General features: G+C 39.6%; 2 protein-coding genes across 4 annotated transcripts; one reads left to right on the plus strand and one right to left on the minus strand.

The window, feature by feature from the left end:
- The first annotated feature begins 4,366 nt into the window (after positions 1 to 4,366).
- b3gnt2l (UDP-GlcNAc:betaGal beta-1,3-N-acetylglucosaminyltransferase 2, like) lies at positions 4,367 to 9,181 on the plus strand. 3 transcript variants are annotated; one of them, XM_019345213.2, is made up of 2 exons: positions 4,367 to 4,575; positions 6,987 to 9,181. In XM_019345213.2, exon 2 carries the CDS (start codon positions 7,074 to 7,076, stop codon positions 8,337 to 8,339), a length of 1,266 nt encoding a protein of 421 aa, XP_019200758.1. In that variant the 5' UTR covers positions 4,367 to 4,575; positions 6,987 to 7,073; the 3' UTR covers positions 8,340 to 9,181. The 3 variants fall into 3 exon arrangements, with proteins under 3 accessions (XP_019200758.1, XP_005474868.1, XP_005474867.1); XM_005474811.4 differs by having other exon boundaries at positions 6,991 to 9,181; XM_005474810.3 differs by having other exon boundaries at positions 4,369 to 4,563; positions 6,991 to 9,181.
- Positions 8,667 to 15,497, minus strand: bckdha (branched chain keto acid dehydrogenase E1 subunit alpha). Its single transcript, XM_003459112.5, has 8 exons — positions 15,198 to 15,497; positions 13,413 to 13,589; positions 13,219 to 13,305; positions 12,501 to 12,609; positions 11,565 to 11,726; positions 11,247 to 11,453; positions 11,006 to 11,147; positions 8,667 to 9,617 (listed from the first exon to the last, which is right to left on the minus strand). The coding sequence occupies exons 1-8, from the start codon at positions 15,309 to 15,311 to the stop codon at positions 9,275 to 9,277; spliced, it is 1,341 nt and encodes a 446-aa protein (XP_003459160.1). The 5' UTR covers positions 15,312 to 15,497; the 3' UTR covers positions 8,667 to 9,274.
- Between the last annotated feature and the right edge of the window lie 1,120 nt (positions 15,498 to 16,617).

Consider the following 16,617-nt stretch of genomic DNA (forward strand, 5'->3'; position numbering starts at 1 on the left):
TCTGACAGAACTAAAGGTGCTATTATTGATAGCGCTACCAACTGAACAGTTCTTTCTATGTGCACAACAAGAGAGAAACCCCAGTATGCTGCTCCCTGCATTTAGCACCAGCAGCCAGTAGCCACAATAGGGTTAAACTCTCTGCAGGTAACAGTCTCTTGCTTGAGTCCCTTGGGTGCGGCAAATGAATCATGACTTTTTAAATTTGCAGCTCTAACCAAAGTCGAAAAACCAGAATGGGCTGTTCAGTAGCCATTCCCACCTGAGCCATTAACATTTGAGGGGTCAGCTGGAGGGTCTACACATTGTTGTCGGGTGTGGTTGACTACAGAGATGGGCAGTAACGCGTTACTGTAATCTGATTACTTTTTCAAGTAACGAGTAATGTAAGGGATTACTATTGCAAAAACGGTAATTAGATTACCGTTACTTTCACGTAGGAACGCTGCGTTACTGCGTTACTAAAACCGTGATTTTTTGAGAGAACGTCTCATGACAGTGACGTAAGCGAGAGCGACGTTTGTGACAACAGTTGTGTGCAGATCATAATATATCGAGTGCGGGACAGAGTGTAGCATGCAGCGTTTAAAGCGTGGAAGTACTGACCTTATTTTGAGTTTGATTCCATAAAAAGTGACAAAAACATTAGTGTCCGTTGTGCGTGGGAAGAAAACTTTTTAAAGCGAAAAAAACCCTAAACTTACAAGCAAGCACCGACTGTACTACGACGTAATGTGAAATTCACAGAGAAACTCGCGGATTCTTCCACTGACCGCTGCAACACACCTGCACCAGGGTAAACCTCCGCCTACCCCAGTCCTGCTTTACAGGTGAAAATAGAGCAACAGGACCGCTAGTCTTTGATTTTATTTATTTTCTGCTGTGTTTTACCTTCATCTATTTGAAAGAGTGAGTGTAAACACAAAAAAATATTTTATTTTCTATGCTGGAATGTGCAGAAAATAGGTTTAAATGTTAAACAAATTTCTTCCAGTCAGAGAATGTTGCATATAATTAAGTTTTTGCTTGATGCATAAAGTTAAAAGATTTAAAGTTTAAAGTTTTAAAAAGAGACGTTTCCATTTGATTACATTTTGTATGATGGATTATGCAGAAAAAGTATAATTGGGCTGAAAGATCTATCGCTTTATCACCTATTCAGGTTGTAAATCGTGTTTTTAAAAAGTAACTAACTAAGTAACTAAATAATTAATTACTTTTGAAAATAAGTAATCAGTAAAGTAACGGGATTACTTTTGGGGGGAAGTAATCAGTAATTAGTAACTGATTACTTTTTTCAAGTAACTTGACCAACACTGGTTGACTATGGGAGAAAAACTTGTTGATGTGAAAGCCCCAGTGCTATTTATGCTCTGGTTGTTACTGAGTTGCTAGAACAATCCTCCTATGCCACATGCTGTCCATCCCTGTTTTATGGTGGTAGAGGCTATAAAAGCTGCCTTCCAGGATGATCAATCACCGCTATGTAAACTGTTGTACAAAGGTGGAGGCTGAGCAGGTGTAGAAACTGGAGGGGCACAATCAAGGTTGTGACACACTGAGGACCTAAGGAAGGATACAAAAGATAATTTCTCTGAGAAGATTTCTGTTTCATCCTTATACATTTTTTTCATAGAATTTTGTCTAGTAGCAAGTAAAGCAAGTAATATAATGGGTATGAGAATGAGTACAGTGGGTCAGATTTGTCTGTAAGTGTCCTGTGACTGAAATGTCTATTTGTATCAGTACCCTGATGCCAGTACATAGTGATCATATGAAAAGTTATCAAACCAGTCCTCTGGCACGAAATATGTTTCGTCAGTTTCTCCTCCCTTTTACTGTCACCAGTATGTGCAGTGCTTCAATGCTTTTTGCTTTTGACAGTGGGTTTACTCCGTCCTATAAAGACAACCAGACCAGATGTCAACACGGATTATAGCTAAATGCTTAAAAATAGCTAAAAGCGTATATAAGGAGTATTTGGTTAGGTTAAGTTCATTTAAGGCTTGTTTTCAGTTATCTGGATTGAATAAGTAAAGTAAGCCATGTCTGTACTTTAAAAGTGTTTTTCAGTGTTTGTTTGTTTGTTTGTTTTTGTTTGTTTGTTTGTTTTAATTTTTTGTTCTAACCTGACACCAGTTGAGTGAAAAGCTTAAGTTTCCACCTTCAGATGCTTTGCAACAGAATTTGTAGTATGTTTCCAAAAAACTTACTACAGTTTACAGTGAAATTATGGCAATGGAAATGAGCGCAGGTCAGATTTGTCTGTAAGTGTGCCATGACTGGCATGTCTATTTGCATTAGTTTACAGATCCTGTACCCAGTACCCTGATGTCACTTCACAGTGATCATATCAAGTGTTATTAGACCCATCCTCTGTCTATAAATAACTTGCTTTGCCAGTTTCTGTACAGTCATCTGAAAAGTATTCACAGTGCTTCACTTTTTCCACAGTGTGTCATGTTACAGCCTTGAACTAAGTTGAACGGTGTGGAAGGACATGGCAGTCAAAAAACGTACAGAATAGATAATAATAAAGATTCGAAGAACAATACTGTGGATGCTGATTAAGCATCCACAATAATAAGGCAAGATAAGATAAACCTTTATTAGTCCCACATGTGGGAAATTTTTTGGTCACGGCAGAAAATACAAGTTAAGAGCAGTAAAAATTAAGAAAAACACTATAGAATAGGACAAGATAAAATACAATATCATACTATACAAAATAGAATAAAGTACTATATACAATAGAATAAAGCACTACACAAAATAGAATAAAAACATTTTTTAAGCATATTTGCTAACAAGTTCAGCCACAAGTCTTTGCTATAATAGTGGCACACCTATGGTCAGTTTTGGTCAGTGTTTAAAATTCTCCTTTGTAGAACCTCTACAGCTCCTTCAGGGTGGATGCGGTTGGATGGGAAGTGCAAAAAACTCTTTTGAAAATGTGGAACAAGTGAAATGCCATGAATACTTTCCGAATGACTGTATCTGAAAGATTAAGATCTCTTTCTTGATGCAAACTGTTAAAGCGTTAGTGCATTAGTGCGATTAAAAACAAAAAACAAAAGAATGAGAACAGCAAAAAAATAGTATTCCTAATAGCAACTGGATTAAAAGTGTTAATATTTACTACTTGTTACTCAGGTGAAGGAATTTGACACCATTTCTCGGTTGGACCAGTGGCTCACCACCATGCTTCTCCGTATCAAGAAAACCATACAGGATGAAGAGAGCGACCTTCGCTGACTTGCCTCTCCTGCTTAAGTCCTAAACAAATGACTTGCATCCTTCTTTTTTGCCTTGAGCCTCTCACTTCCATTTAGCGGCATTGTTAATTGTTTGACCATTACCCCTTGTATTCACAGATACCATTTCTTTCCTGCAGTATTCTCTCAAATTCTATCCGCTCAATACAGTGCTCCAAAAATGATGGTCCTTTTAGGTATGAACACTACCTTTCTGAGTGCAGGCTTCACACAGTATGTAAATTGTATATTATTATGAATCAGGTATTGGCCCAGTAATAGTTCAGTTATTCATGATTGGGCTGCAATACCAAAAACCCATATCAGCACAATTGTAAAATAAAGGGTTTTGTTTTTATCTTCATTTCAATGAGAACAGATGAGAGGACGCAAACTCACTAACACTTCAAGCAACTACATATATATATTTCTAAAATGTGCTTTAGAATAAACTAACCAAAATGCCAATATTGATAAAGGCACTCAAATTTGCTTTGGTGATTTTGACTGCATATGTGTACTGTTTTGTCAAAGGAGGGCGCCTCTAATTAAACAGTGCTTGATCTCAGCTGCAGAGGCCAAGAGTGTCTGTCTGAGGTTTTTCCATTGAATATATAACCCCTCTGCCTTATGATGCAAATTTCTCAGGATTTGGACTTGATTTGATGAAGATTTATAAAACATGCTTTTATAAGCACAAGTAATTAATTTGCTAATTGTTGTCATCATATTCATTAAAAGCGCTTTTTATAAAATTTCCATAAAAGAAGGTGATAGATGCCCTTCTGTGAACATTTGCATGGTTTCCATCTGTGTAGGAGCGTAAGAGTGTGTGTGTGTTTTTTCCTTCGTAACGTTTACATTGTCTTTTTCTGTCTTAAGTAACGAGGCTAAAAAGGAAAAACAAAACAAAAACAAACAAACAGAAAAAACCCAGTTTTTAACGCCTGCAGAGATGCAATACATTAAAGAGAAAAAAAAGAGCTCTAGTGTTCTGAACACTGTGCTCATGTATCCTGATGATTTTGTCAGTGAACAATTGGTCTTAAATTATTTGTGATGCTTCCTGTCAAACGTTTGAATAAACCTGTCTCAATAGCGCGTCGTGGGCGTGGTTTCCACCTGTGGGAAGGGAACACTTGACCTCATACAGTCTTGCACCTGTAACAAGTGGCATTTCTCCCTCGCCTGCTGAACAGAAAACATTGGATTGCAAAGCTAAATGATCAGGTTTTGCGCTCCTGCGGATTTGTTTGCGGCACCCGAGGACACTTGGAAACTATCTTGATTTTTTCCTCTTGCTTTAAAGGTAATCGGATTAGTAAGTATTTTCCGCAACTCCAGATGCAGTTCATTTGTCATTGGTTTCACTTTTTTTTTTAAGGGGTTGTCTTCCGCTTAGGTGTAAAGTCCGCACAGTTACATAACAATTGAACCAAATCATCCATAAATTAAAATTAAAAATCTCAAACGTTCGAAGTTAGTCTTGTGCTTACGAAACAAAGGCTCTCGCGTGAAAGAAAAAAAAGAGGAAGACCGTATTTTTAATTGTTAGGTTTTCCCTCTCCTCAGCCATGGAGACGTTTCTCCTTTATTTGTCTGCTTGCCTATAATTAAACACCGGCGAGCAAAGATGTTCGCAGGTGCATTTTAACAGATTGCAGCTATAAGCTGCTATTTTCTATCTTTGTCAGTTGTGCGCAGGTTGGATAACTCCTTAGAAATATCTGTTTTAACAGTACATATTTGCACTGATATTATACGTGGATTGGAGAGGTTTTCTTAATTTAACTGGCGTTTAATTGGTTATCCACCTGTGTAGACTGGTAAGTCGATGAGGAAGTAGTACTAGATACACACACATTTTTTTTTTTTAACGAGAAAAATAAAACGTATGTGTATAGATATAGATAGCTATATAGAGAGAGATATATATTCAGGGGGAAACAGCAGATGTGTTATATAATGTTCTGCCTTAACTGATTAAAAGCCGCTTTTCATCCTTCCTTGTAAAAGGGTTTAAAAAAAATCCTACGAAATGTTTGCAAATTCAACTTTCCGCGTTGGATTCATAGGAACTTGGGAGGCGCAGCTGAAAGACAATAGGAAAAACAGGATTAGTGAGGAAGCGCCATTCATGCATCACGGCTAACACAGCACAATACTTGATTTTTGCGCTTTAAAACAGCAGTGGTCAGGCTGTTCAGTGCAGTCACAAATCCACAACGGTGGCAGTACACATTAAAAGTGTACAGCTTTACTGCTGTCCAAGTTCACTGTCGTTATTTTGAATCATTAACTCGAGGTTGACTTTCAGAGTTGCAAATAGGAGACGAGCGGTAGTTTCACATTCAAATTCCAACTTAGAATAGAATAGAATAGTCCTTTAATTGTCCCACAAGGGGAAATTTGGTTGTAACAGCAGCCAGAAAGACACATATACAAACAAACAGTACACAGAACAGAAACGTACACAATTTTTTTTACATATTTACATTAAGGACAATGGTTACTATAAACAGAGTACTGTACAGTTATTAAATTAAATATAAATAACTACAGATAAGAGGCAAACCAGGTTGTAGTGCGAATCGGTTGATTAACTTATTGCAGTTACAGCGCAGATGTAAACATCTATGTCTGTTGGGAGCAGTTCTGATTGTACAGTCTGACAGCTGCAGGGAGGAAGGACCTGCGGAAACGCTCCTTCATGCATCTAGGATGCAGCAGTCTGTCACTGAAGGAGCTCTGCAGTTCAGCAACATTTACATGCATGGGGTGGGAGACTCTGTCCATCAGAGATGATATTTTGGCCAGAGTCCTTCTGTCTCCCACCACCTGCACTGGGTCCAGGATGCATCCCAGAACAGAGCTGGCCTTCCTGATGAGTTTATCCAACCTCTTCCTCTCAGCTGCTGATAAACTGCTGCTCCAACATACCACACTGTAAAAAATGACAGATGCCACCACAGAGTCATAGAAGGTCTTTAAAAGCACTCCCTGTACTCCAAATGACCTCAGCCGCCTCAGCAGGTAGAGTCTGCTCTGACCCTTCCTGTAAAGAGCATCAGTGTTGTGGCTCCAACTTATTCACGAATGCATAATTTTGGATAATCTGCAGAGGAATTTATTTGAAGTGTTTTATGCAGGATTAAGAGTTCATCGTATTACAGAAACTGCATTAGATTACTAATGATCTTATGGCCCCAGCCTCTAGCCTATCACACTTTTTGATAGCCCTATAGAGGTAGGCCTATGGAAAAACAAAAAACAAACAAACATATAGGTGACTGTTTTTGTGAATCTCTGCTGTATAATTAATGAATTTTTAATTTAGTAAAACTACACAGTTTCACCCCCAATTTATTTGATTTATTTTCTTTAAAGACTTGCCAGCAGCATCATGATGCTGTAATCGTTAACTCTAATAAGTAATAAGTTGCTGACAGACGTGTAATTAGCAATTATGTCACTGTCAGCCTAACGATCCTGTTGTGTCACCTCAGCATTTAAGATGTGTTATCAAGATTAGAGCAAGACTTCCGTCATAGTCTTTCACTCGATTTCTAGTTTAACATTTTTGTGTGTTTTATTCAAAATTGGCCTTTTAAAAAAATCAAATAAGCTGCCCTGTATACATTTCTACTTTTAAAAAGTGAATGCATTTCTTTTGAGGTTGGGCCCTCTTCAGTTTCTGATGTAATGTCGCCTTTTTTGTTTCGCCCCCTGTTGACAGGTCCAGTTTGTAACCTGCTGAGTTGGTGTAACCTGGAAGACCGCACATTGACCAGCCCCCCTGAAAGATGACTCATATCTAGAATGGCACAAGTCACAGCTTTGCTTATTTACCTCAAGTCAATGACGCGTGTTCAGACATTCATTGCTATGGTTCTTTTTGCCTCTTTATTTCTGATCTTCTTCCTCATGACTGTCCCGGTGGATACCATCCACAGTTTACGGAGTGTAAGAACACAATTTTCCAAACAGAAGGACATTACCAGGAAAGATCATTTACACAATGTATCAGTTTCAGCTGGCTTCAGACAGGCCATCCCTGAAAGTAGAGCTTACTGGAACCGTTTACTGTACTCATCCCTGGTGAATCTGGATAAGGGAGGAAACCCCTTCAATCGACGCTCTAACTGGTCTAACTGCAGGATGACAAATCAAGAGTTTCTGCAAATCAACATGCATGACTTCAACTCCTACCCTGCCCGATTTCGGGATTTTTTGGAGGGGATGAACTGCAGGACTGCCCCAATTCTGATTGATCAGCCCAACAAATGTGCTTTTGGTAAAAGGGAAACAGAGAGCCACACCTTGTTGCTTTTTGCCATAAAGTCATCTCCGAGAAACTTTGAGCGGAGGCAGGCGGTGCGAGAGACGTGGGGTCAAGAGATGGTGTATCCAAATGGACTCAAAGTGCGTATGGTGTTCCTCCTGGGCAGCTCCCCACCGCAAGATCCTGACCTGAGCCCACTGCTGTCATTTGAAGCAAAACACTATGGCGATATCCTGCAGTGGGACTTCCATGAAACATTTCTAAACCTGACGCTCAAAATGAACATGTTGCTCGACTGGACATTGAAAAACTGTCCTCATGTCTCCTTTGTCTTTAGTGGGGATGATGATGTATTTGTCAACACCCCAGCACTGGTCAGGTACATAGAGTCTCTTGAGGCTTCTAAAGTATCTAGTTTGTATGCTGGTCATGTTATAAGTGTTGGAAGTCCCCTCAGGGACTCAAAAAGCAAATACTACATCCCTATGAGCTTCTACGATGGCCCATACCCTCCTTATGCTGGTGGAGGCGGCTATCTTATGTCTGGAGCTTTGCTGGAATCCCTCTATTCAGTTTTACACGTAATTCCTTTCTTCCCCATTGATGATGCTTACATTGGGATGTGTTTCATGGCTTTAGGGATTTCTCCCGAAGCACACTCAGGATTTCAGACATTTGATATCAGAGCAGAAGATCGTGAGGATCTCTGTGCATATAAAAACCTTATTCTGGTTCACCAGCGGTCCCCACAGGAGATAAAAAATTTGTGGAAGGGGATTAACAGCTCCTTGTTGGCTTGTTAAACTGGACCGGTTGTGAAGATGTCAAATAGTGACTGCACTTACATAAAACTTTGTGCTTTCACTAATGTCCTGTTCATGGTTTTGCACAAGGGATTGAAATTAAGGGGTTTTGATAATCTATAGAACATCTTGCAAGCAAAAAAATGTATTGTGAACAAAATTAAGTTGCCATAAAGCAGCTTGATTTTGTTAACGAACTGGATGTGATCATGGAAAGACATTTGATTGCCCATTCAGGCACTAACTCACATGCAGGTGAAACAGACCTGTTTTTGATGATTCACAAACCTGCCATACAACTGAAATTAAATAAAAACAAAACGAGAATGAGTGTTCCTCAGTTTATTTTCCACAAAACACCAATCATGAGCTAGGTTAAGTGTACAGTTCTGGGATTTAGAACAGTGTGTAACATCACCACAGCATACCATCCCATCTAAAATTTTGGGTGTGTATACTAAGAAGCATTTAAATACAGTTCAGTGACACAAGTTAAACCGGTTACCTCAGTGATACACATGGAAACTGCTTAGACATCACTGAACAGGAGAGTAAGAAGAGAAGAAACACACAGCACAAAGTGAACTTCCTTTTTTTTTTTTGCCTGTTGTGTTTATATTGTAATGCATTCACGCTGCAGCAGCTGATTCTTCTGTACTTGCAGAATATTACAGAACCTGGAATTAATGTGAAATAAAAGTGTCAGTTTAAATTTGAGAAGCTTTACTGCTGATAGTAAATCTTATTAACTTAAGGCATCAAACCCAGAGACATGAAGAGCTTGGAGTTTTGTTTTGCAAGCACAATCTTTCTCCCCACTGTTATGCAGAAAGAAATGGCAAGTATCAAAACTACCTTTTATGAATACAGCAAAAAGTGTGCAACAGTCTATTTATTAACCAAATTTCAACTTGTTTTGCCCCATACCAGTAAAGTTATTTTTCATACAGGTCTAGTGGGTAGTGCTCTTTGTACTGCTGCACATGTCTCCACAGGGACTCTCTCTGCTTGTTCAGGCTGGGTGTCATCTCCTGGTACACGTCGGTGAACAGCAGTTCCGGATTGGGTTTGAGGCGCCTTTCGGCCCTCTCAAACGCCTCCATCACCGTCTTGCGTGATTGTTTTCGCCAGCTCCTCTCGTCATCTTCACTCCACCATCCGCGGGCTGTCATGTAATGTCTCAGCCTGGAAATGGGATGGTCCTGTTTGTCCCAATAGTTCACTTCGTCCACCGAACGGTACGCCGAGCTGTCATCACTGGTGCTGTGGTGGCCAATTCTGAAGAATCAACAAAATACATTTTTCTTAACATGACTTTTCATACTTTACCTGTTTCAGGATGAGTACATCTTTGGTGTACAGTGCTCTACAACTACAACCCAAAAATGTACTTTTAAAATTCTACACCAAATTACAACAATTTTGATTATAACAACATAAAATCTTTAACATTTAAAATGTTAAAGGTTTCTAACTGTAAACTGTCAGTAATATTTAGACGATCAAACATAGTTTCACTTTACTTCCTGCCTGCCCACCCACCCTGTGGGGTGATGGCAATATCCAATGAGGCTTTTACAGCTTACGGGTAAAAAACCTTGCATTCTGGTAAAGGCATTGGATAATACTAAAATATGTATGTTCCATATGACCTTCAAACTGAGCATCAGAACAAGGAAGAAAGATTATTTAACAACTCTGAATGTGGGATGTCTGCTAATACCAGACAGACCAGTCTAGCAATTTCAGAAACTGCTGATCTACTGGGGTTTTCCCCACACAACCATCTCTTTGGTTTACAGTTGATGACCTGAATAAAAGCAGATGTACAGTGAGCGGGAGCTCTCTGAACAAAAACATCTTGCTGATTCCAAATGTCTGAGAAGAATGGCCAGAGCACATGACATGAACCTGTTTAAACCTTGAAGTAGATGAGCTTCAGCACCAAAGATTACACTGGGAGCCACTCCTGTCAGCCAAGAACAGGAAAGTCTTAATTTTCCAGAATTGCACAACAATCGATCAGACTGTTGAGTCTCAACCAGATGGCAGTGTCAGAATTTGAGATGAACATGAAAACCTCCATCCATCTTGCTTTATATGAACATTTCAGGTTGGTGGTGTTTCAGTGGTGTGGGGGAAATTTTCAGTTAGTATCAACTGAGCATTGAATATTATTGCTGACCATGCTCCTTTATGGCTGCTTCCAGCAGGATAGTGTGTCATGTCGCAAAGGTCAAATCACCTCAAACTGGTTTCTTAAACATGACAATGAGTTCACTGTACTCAAACAACCTTCCACAGTCACCAGATCTCAGTCCAACAGCGCACCTTTGGCATGTGGTGAAACAGGAAATATACATCATAGAGGTGCAGCAGACAAATCTGCAGAAACTGCATGATGCAATCATGTCAATATGGACCAACATCTCCAACCTATTACTAGCAAGGTGTACCTAACTGACATTCTGTTGAGTGTATTTGCTTATTTATTCCATAGTGTCTATTCAAGTGTTAAATTTCGGTAGTAAAATGAAACTTTTATAATGAGTGAAAGAGTTAAGAAAATGTCAGTGATGAGAGAGTGATGAGCTGTCAGCCTAAAAGCTGCTCCACATGTCCTTTCAAACGCAGACAAATACAAAATCACTCAAACATTAACAAACCTGTAGGTCATTGCCTCAATGAGGAATGGCTGGTTCTCAGCCACAGCCCTGCGCCTCGCTTCCTTTGTAGCGTTGTACACGGCAAAGACATCATTACCATCAACACGGATGGACAGCATACCGTAACCAGGACCACGAGCAGCTGTTCAAGAGAAAGAACCAGAGGTATGTGGATAAGAGCAGCTGGAACATCAATCAGACAGCAGCAGAAAAGTAGCAAAAAAATCACATGCAGCCTTACCGATGCCATCACCTCTGTACTGTTCGTTTGTAGGGGTAGAGATGGCGTAGCCATTGTTGCGGCAAAAAAATATCAGCGGGCACTCAAGGGTGGCAGAGAAGTTGAAGCCGGCGTGTGCATCCCCTTCGCTAGCTGCCCCTTCTCCAAAATAGCAAATGACAGCACGGTTTATGTTCTCTCTCTTGACTGCATACGCAGCTCCAGCCGCTGAAAGAGACACAGAGGCATGAACATATATTTACAGCTGTGTGTGTGTGTGTGTGTGTGTGTGTATCCTACACCAGGCAGCAGAGGTAAACACACAGGCATGGAGCTCACCCTGAGGAATCTGTGTGGCCAGAGGAGATGAGATGGTGACAAAGTTCAGATCTTTGGAGCCATAGTGGACGGGCATCTGCCGGCCCTTTCCGAGGTCATCAGCATTGGCGTAACACTGAGCCATGAAGTGATCCAGAGGAAAGCCTCGGTACATCAGCACTCCTGTAATAGGAAGTGTCGCACGATTACTCACAAGACAAGAGAACCAGACCAACTGGAGCAAACAGTGGGGATATCAAAATAAGGAATGGAGGCCAAGGCTTGGGTCCCCTTTCCTTGTTGTGGTCAGTTTTTTTGGGATCTAAAACGTTTCCTGCTAGTCTTTCCACTTTTTTTTTTAACATTCCCTCGTGTCCATTCTGATAATTTCAGCAACCTTCCTCTCAGAATTTGCTCACATCTGTGAATCCTTATATTGATTCTATGATTATTATTCCTTATACTGAAGTGATGATTGTTATTCTCTCACTGATAAATACAAAAATCAAACATTTTATACATACAAACATTGATCTTTTTATAAGGTAGGCAAGAGTCATATTACTTTAGTAAAACCTTAAACTATGAGAGGAAGCACTGCTGATGCCAGTTAGGCTACAGCTAGTATTACTGTGTGGCCCTGAGGCAAATAGTTTTTGACTCACTGGATTTGATTAATTTTACAAAATTTTACTCATTTTTGGAAACCAGTTGAACTCAGTTTGTAAGCAATAAATATTCTTGTTAAATTCTCATATAAACAAGTGTTCTGTAGTAATAATTTGACCATACTGCAAAGTAATTTGTTCAGTTTCAAATGTTATCAGGAAAATACTTGTGATAACAACAAAAAGAGATGTAGAAATGAACACTGAAGTGGCAAACTGTTTTGATTACAATTAAAATATTCATATGAACAATAACCACAGACCAAACAAAGCCACATTTCATTCTTACCAGCTTCTCTGTATTGCCCAAAAACCAGATCGTTTGGATCCAGAGCAGCAGCACTGCCGATGTGTGTCCCCTCCTCACCATAGTTAGTCATGTAGAAGGAGATGCGACCCTGTAACGGACAGGGCTGGGCGGTTAATCAGACTGTAATCTCAAGTATTATGAAAACAAAGTAAGTGGCGAAAAAATATTTACTTTTTCCATTAATTTTACCTGAAACCTTTGTGTTTTGCTGTTATAAATCAAGTGCACCTCTGTCTTTTACAACTGTTTGGTGTTCTCCCTTCATAAAAACTAAAAATCACTTGCTGTTTAGTTCAGCTCAAGCCAAGATGACTAAAAGATCTGGAGGAAATAAAACTACCTGCTTGTGTCACAGGATCACTGAAGGGCTCTCGCTGGATTTCGTTCAGTAATCAGCAACAGTTGGCCTTTCAGTCAAAAACACTCCCTAGTCCTGTGTCCTCCAGAACTCCTCATTTTTATGTATTCATTTTTAATTTTAAATTATAGTTAATATAAAGGAGTCCTGCAGCAGACTGGCGACCTGTCCAGGGTGTACCCTGCCTCTCGCCCTAAAACAGTGGATAGGCGGAAATGAATGAATGAATGAATGGATAAAGAAAATACCCTTTGAGACACCAATTTTTAAAGTTCAAAAACTGCTGGTGTTGTGTTTTAAATAATCAGGTTGAGCCAGGAGATGCAGGAGGAAACATACCTGTCTTTGAGACTCATAAAGAATGCGGTCCATTGTGTTCAGCAGGGTCATCTTCTGATAAAAGTTCAAAACTGTCTCTTTGGAGAGCTGTGTTGGAGAGAAACACACAATTGACAAATTAACTTTGGCTCAACAGACTGCAGAGGTCTTAGGGGCACATTTGGGAACCAGGAGCACAGGCAGGCTGATTGTACCTGAGGGTCTTGAGAGGGGTTGATGATATTTCCCTGCCTGTCCATCACCCGGTACACTGGGATCCCAGAAATGACATTGGGCTGGATGAACTCGAGCTGATCCACAAACTCGGCTGAGGCTCCTGGAAACTGGGGCTTTTCCAGCGATGAGTCAAAGGGCTGCTGCAGCTGAACAACCTGAAAAGATTGATTACAATCATTATTTATTAAGAATCTCATTGTGGCTGTGGCAAAAAAAAGGCTCTAGGAAAAGAAAACACTGCATATCAGGTCACAAAACTCATACAAACTGTCAAGCACGGTGGTGGAGGGGTGATTTGAGCTTTTTTTGCAGCCACACAGCCGTGAACTCTTCTGTATACCAAAGTATTCTAGAGTCAAATGTGAGGCCATGTGTCTGACAACCACTGGGTCATGCAACTGGATAATACTAAGCAGAGCAGCAAATCTACAGCAGGATAGCTGAAAAAAAGGTGTTCCAACGTCCCAGTGACCTTTAACCTGACTGAGATTCTGTGGTAGGACCTTATGAGAGGTGTGCACAAACAACTTACCTGAATTTATTTTGTTAATAATATTTTTTGTATTTGTGTTGCTTCGTTGTATTTTGCTCTTTTCCCCCCCCACGGGTTTGTCCACCAGCACTTTGAACTGAATTAATAAACTGCATAAAAATGGAATTAAAAATTAAGTTTCATTGATTGATTATTAGTTTTAGTTTTATTTTTTTCAAAAGGCTAGTTTCTAATTTTAGGTAACCTTTTTAACATCTAGTTTAAGCTTTTAGTTTTGTTTTAGTTAACTACAATAACACTCGTTGAATCTTTAGACATTTTAGAAAGCTTAACTTCAGAAAGCTGAAGACAATACAATACTCTTATAAATCATGAATAAGTATGTACTTCTTACAGTGCAGTTCCATTGCTCCACTATAACAACCATTTCCAAATCTCCCTCCCATACAGATTTTAGACACTCCAAATGATTATTGATGGACCTATAAATAAATAAATTAGATTATTTTTAAAGAGTTACATACAGATTTAAGTGCTGGAGCGATCGAAGGAAATAAAATAGCAGCGAAGGCCATAGAGCAGCAACAGTTATTAAATAAAGTTGTTTTGAAAAAATGATGCATTCGAGGACATCGGATTTAAGCTTAATGCAGTTTGGATGCAAACTGCATTTCGTTGCCCTGTACCTGTGACATGTGCAATGACAATAAAGTTGAATTCTATTCTATTCTATTTCCTCCTTCACGCCCCTTGGTTCGACCAATGGAAAAGAAGCTAGCTAAGCCTTTAGCCGGTTGGCTAACTAGTCAAGTGTGAGAGTCAAAACAACAAAAATTAAAATTAGTATTTATTGCAACTAAAGTTGTTTATTAAAGATCAAACATGTATTCACTAAATATGTGAGAGTTAGTTTGACTTTTCACTGATACATTGGAGAATCGGTATAGAATTTCAGCAAGGTTGTTAGCCATGCTAGCAGCTCCGTAGCTAACCAGAATCTTTGCGCAAACAAGACATAACCCCAAAACTTATTAAAAGATAGGGTGACAATATTTCGAATTCCAAAAAAGAGGACACTTGGCCCAATCATGAAGAACTATAATAATACTGTTTGCTTAAAGAAAACTGTGCGGTTAATGAATGGTGAAATAAAAAATGTTTCCCGGCCCCTCAATGGCAGCGTTATCTCCAGTCCAGACTCCGCAGGAGCGACTTTTCCCATAATTTATTCATCGCCCTATCCAAACACTGCATCGGAGTTTTCACTTACAGTGACCCTGAAGCCTCTGCGCTGCAGCAGTCGAGATGCCTTCAGTCCTGCTGTCTGGCGGACAGCGTGGAAACAGAGCCCATACATTTTGCTCATGCTGCTCACAGCCGCCATCGGCACTCAGTAGTTGTTTGATTTAACCGCCGCTGCACACCGGTTTAGAGAAGTTACACTGTGGTGGATATGTAAAAATCTGGCCAACGGAACTGCTAATAACCACCGCTCGCTGTCCTTCCTGTTTACATCCACAGTTTACAGGCCGATAGCCGCAAACTGACTGCACCATTAAAGCCGGCTACAGTATCCTCAACATCCGGCCAGGCCTTCAAAATAAAACCTTAAGTTTAGTTGTCCGTTTTTACATATTTCATAAGTTGAAGAAATGAGCGATTAAAGATGTCGAGATTTAACACTCTTTTGTGTTAGAATAGCAATAATAAATAAATAAATAAATAAATAAATAATGCGTGGGTTTTCCAGAAAGGCAGAGTGCCAGTTTTATGAATTAAAGCTCCCCCTCCCAGTCGGGGAATTAACCTGATGAAAGTCCATTGTGTGATACTGACCTGTTAATTAAAATACTGTCACTATGTTATATGCGTCACGAAGCGCCTTGGTCGTTTTCCGGTGGCCTTTTTGGGGCGATTTTAACTTATCAAAATCAGTATTGCCTATTTTAAGACACATTGCCTGCTCAGACACAGCAACGCAGTCACATTAACAACAAACGACAGTTATTACAATGTGATATATAATACATCTTACAAAAAGAAGTAAAAGTAAAAAAAAAAAAATGAATGAAAAATTGCGCATGTGTCTTTTTGGACATACAGATCAGCTGTAACATGCCTGAAACAGTTTGTAATAAAACAGCGTTCCTCTAACGAACTCTACCTGAGATGTCAGTTATACCTAAGTTAGAGAGTCAGGGGCAGATATGCAATAGGAAAGAAAGAAAAAGAGAGAAGGGAGGATAGAGCCGTAAGCAGTATGGAAAAACTGATGAACACAAGTGTTCTTAAATACAGTCATAAAAGAACGATTTCTACGTCCTTTCAACCCTACCAAAAATTAAACCCTACTCTGCTGCCATCTTGTGGTCACAGTGCAGTAGTGCATTAATAGCAAAAGCAACGTCAGTGGCATGCACAGTAAAGAATATTATTACTTCCAGTCCCGATGATAAACCAAGTAATATCGCAGGTAGAGGCGTTGACATATTAAAATAAAGTATTTCAACTACTTGTCAAAATCTGAAAATGTCTTCGCTTCAGTTCTGAGCTAACTGATGTTGTAAATGCAGACTGCAGATAAATCAATTTTTGCAGCCACGAGTATTTATCGCCATCTAGTGGTGATAGCGCGAGCTGCAACATGGTGATTGCAATTCACATCATGCCAGTGAAAGCTCACCTGTGGA

This window comes from Oreochromis niloticus, linkage group LG14, assembly GCF_001858045.2.
Source record: "Oreochromis niloticus isolate F11D_XX linkage group LG14, O_niloticus_UMD_NMBU, whole genome shotgun sequence".
Classification (NCBI taxonomy): domain Eukaryota; kingdom Metazoa; phylum Chordata; class Actinopteri; order Cichliformes; family Cichlidae; genus Oreochromis; species Oreochromis niloticus.

Excerpts from the sequence above, each read along its gene's own strand:
- b3gnt2l (XM_019345213.2), top strand. The coding sequence starts at position 7,074 with ATGGCACAAGTCACAGCTTTGCTTATTTACCTCAAGTCAATGACGCGT.
- bckdha (XM_003459112.5), bottom strand. The coding sequence starts at position 15,311 with ATGGCGGCTGTGAGCAGCATGAGCAAAATGTATGGGCTCTGTTTCCAC. Across the intron at positions 11,727-12,500 it reads TGGGCAATACAGAGAAGCTG|GAGTGCTGATGTACCGAGGC; the intron begins GTAAGAATGAAA and ends TTCCTATTACAG. Across the intron at positions 11,148-11,246 it reads GTACAGAGGTGATGGCATCG|CTGCTCGTGGTCCTGGTTAC; the intron begins GTAAGGCTGCAT and ends TCTCTTGAACAG.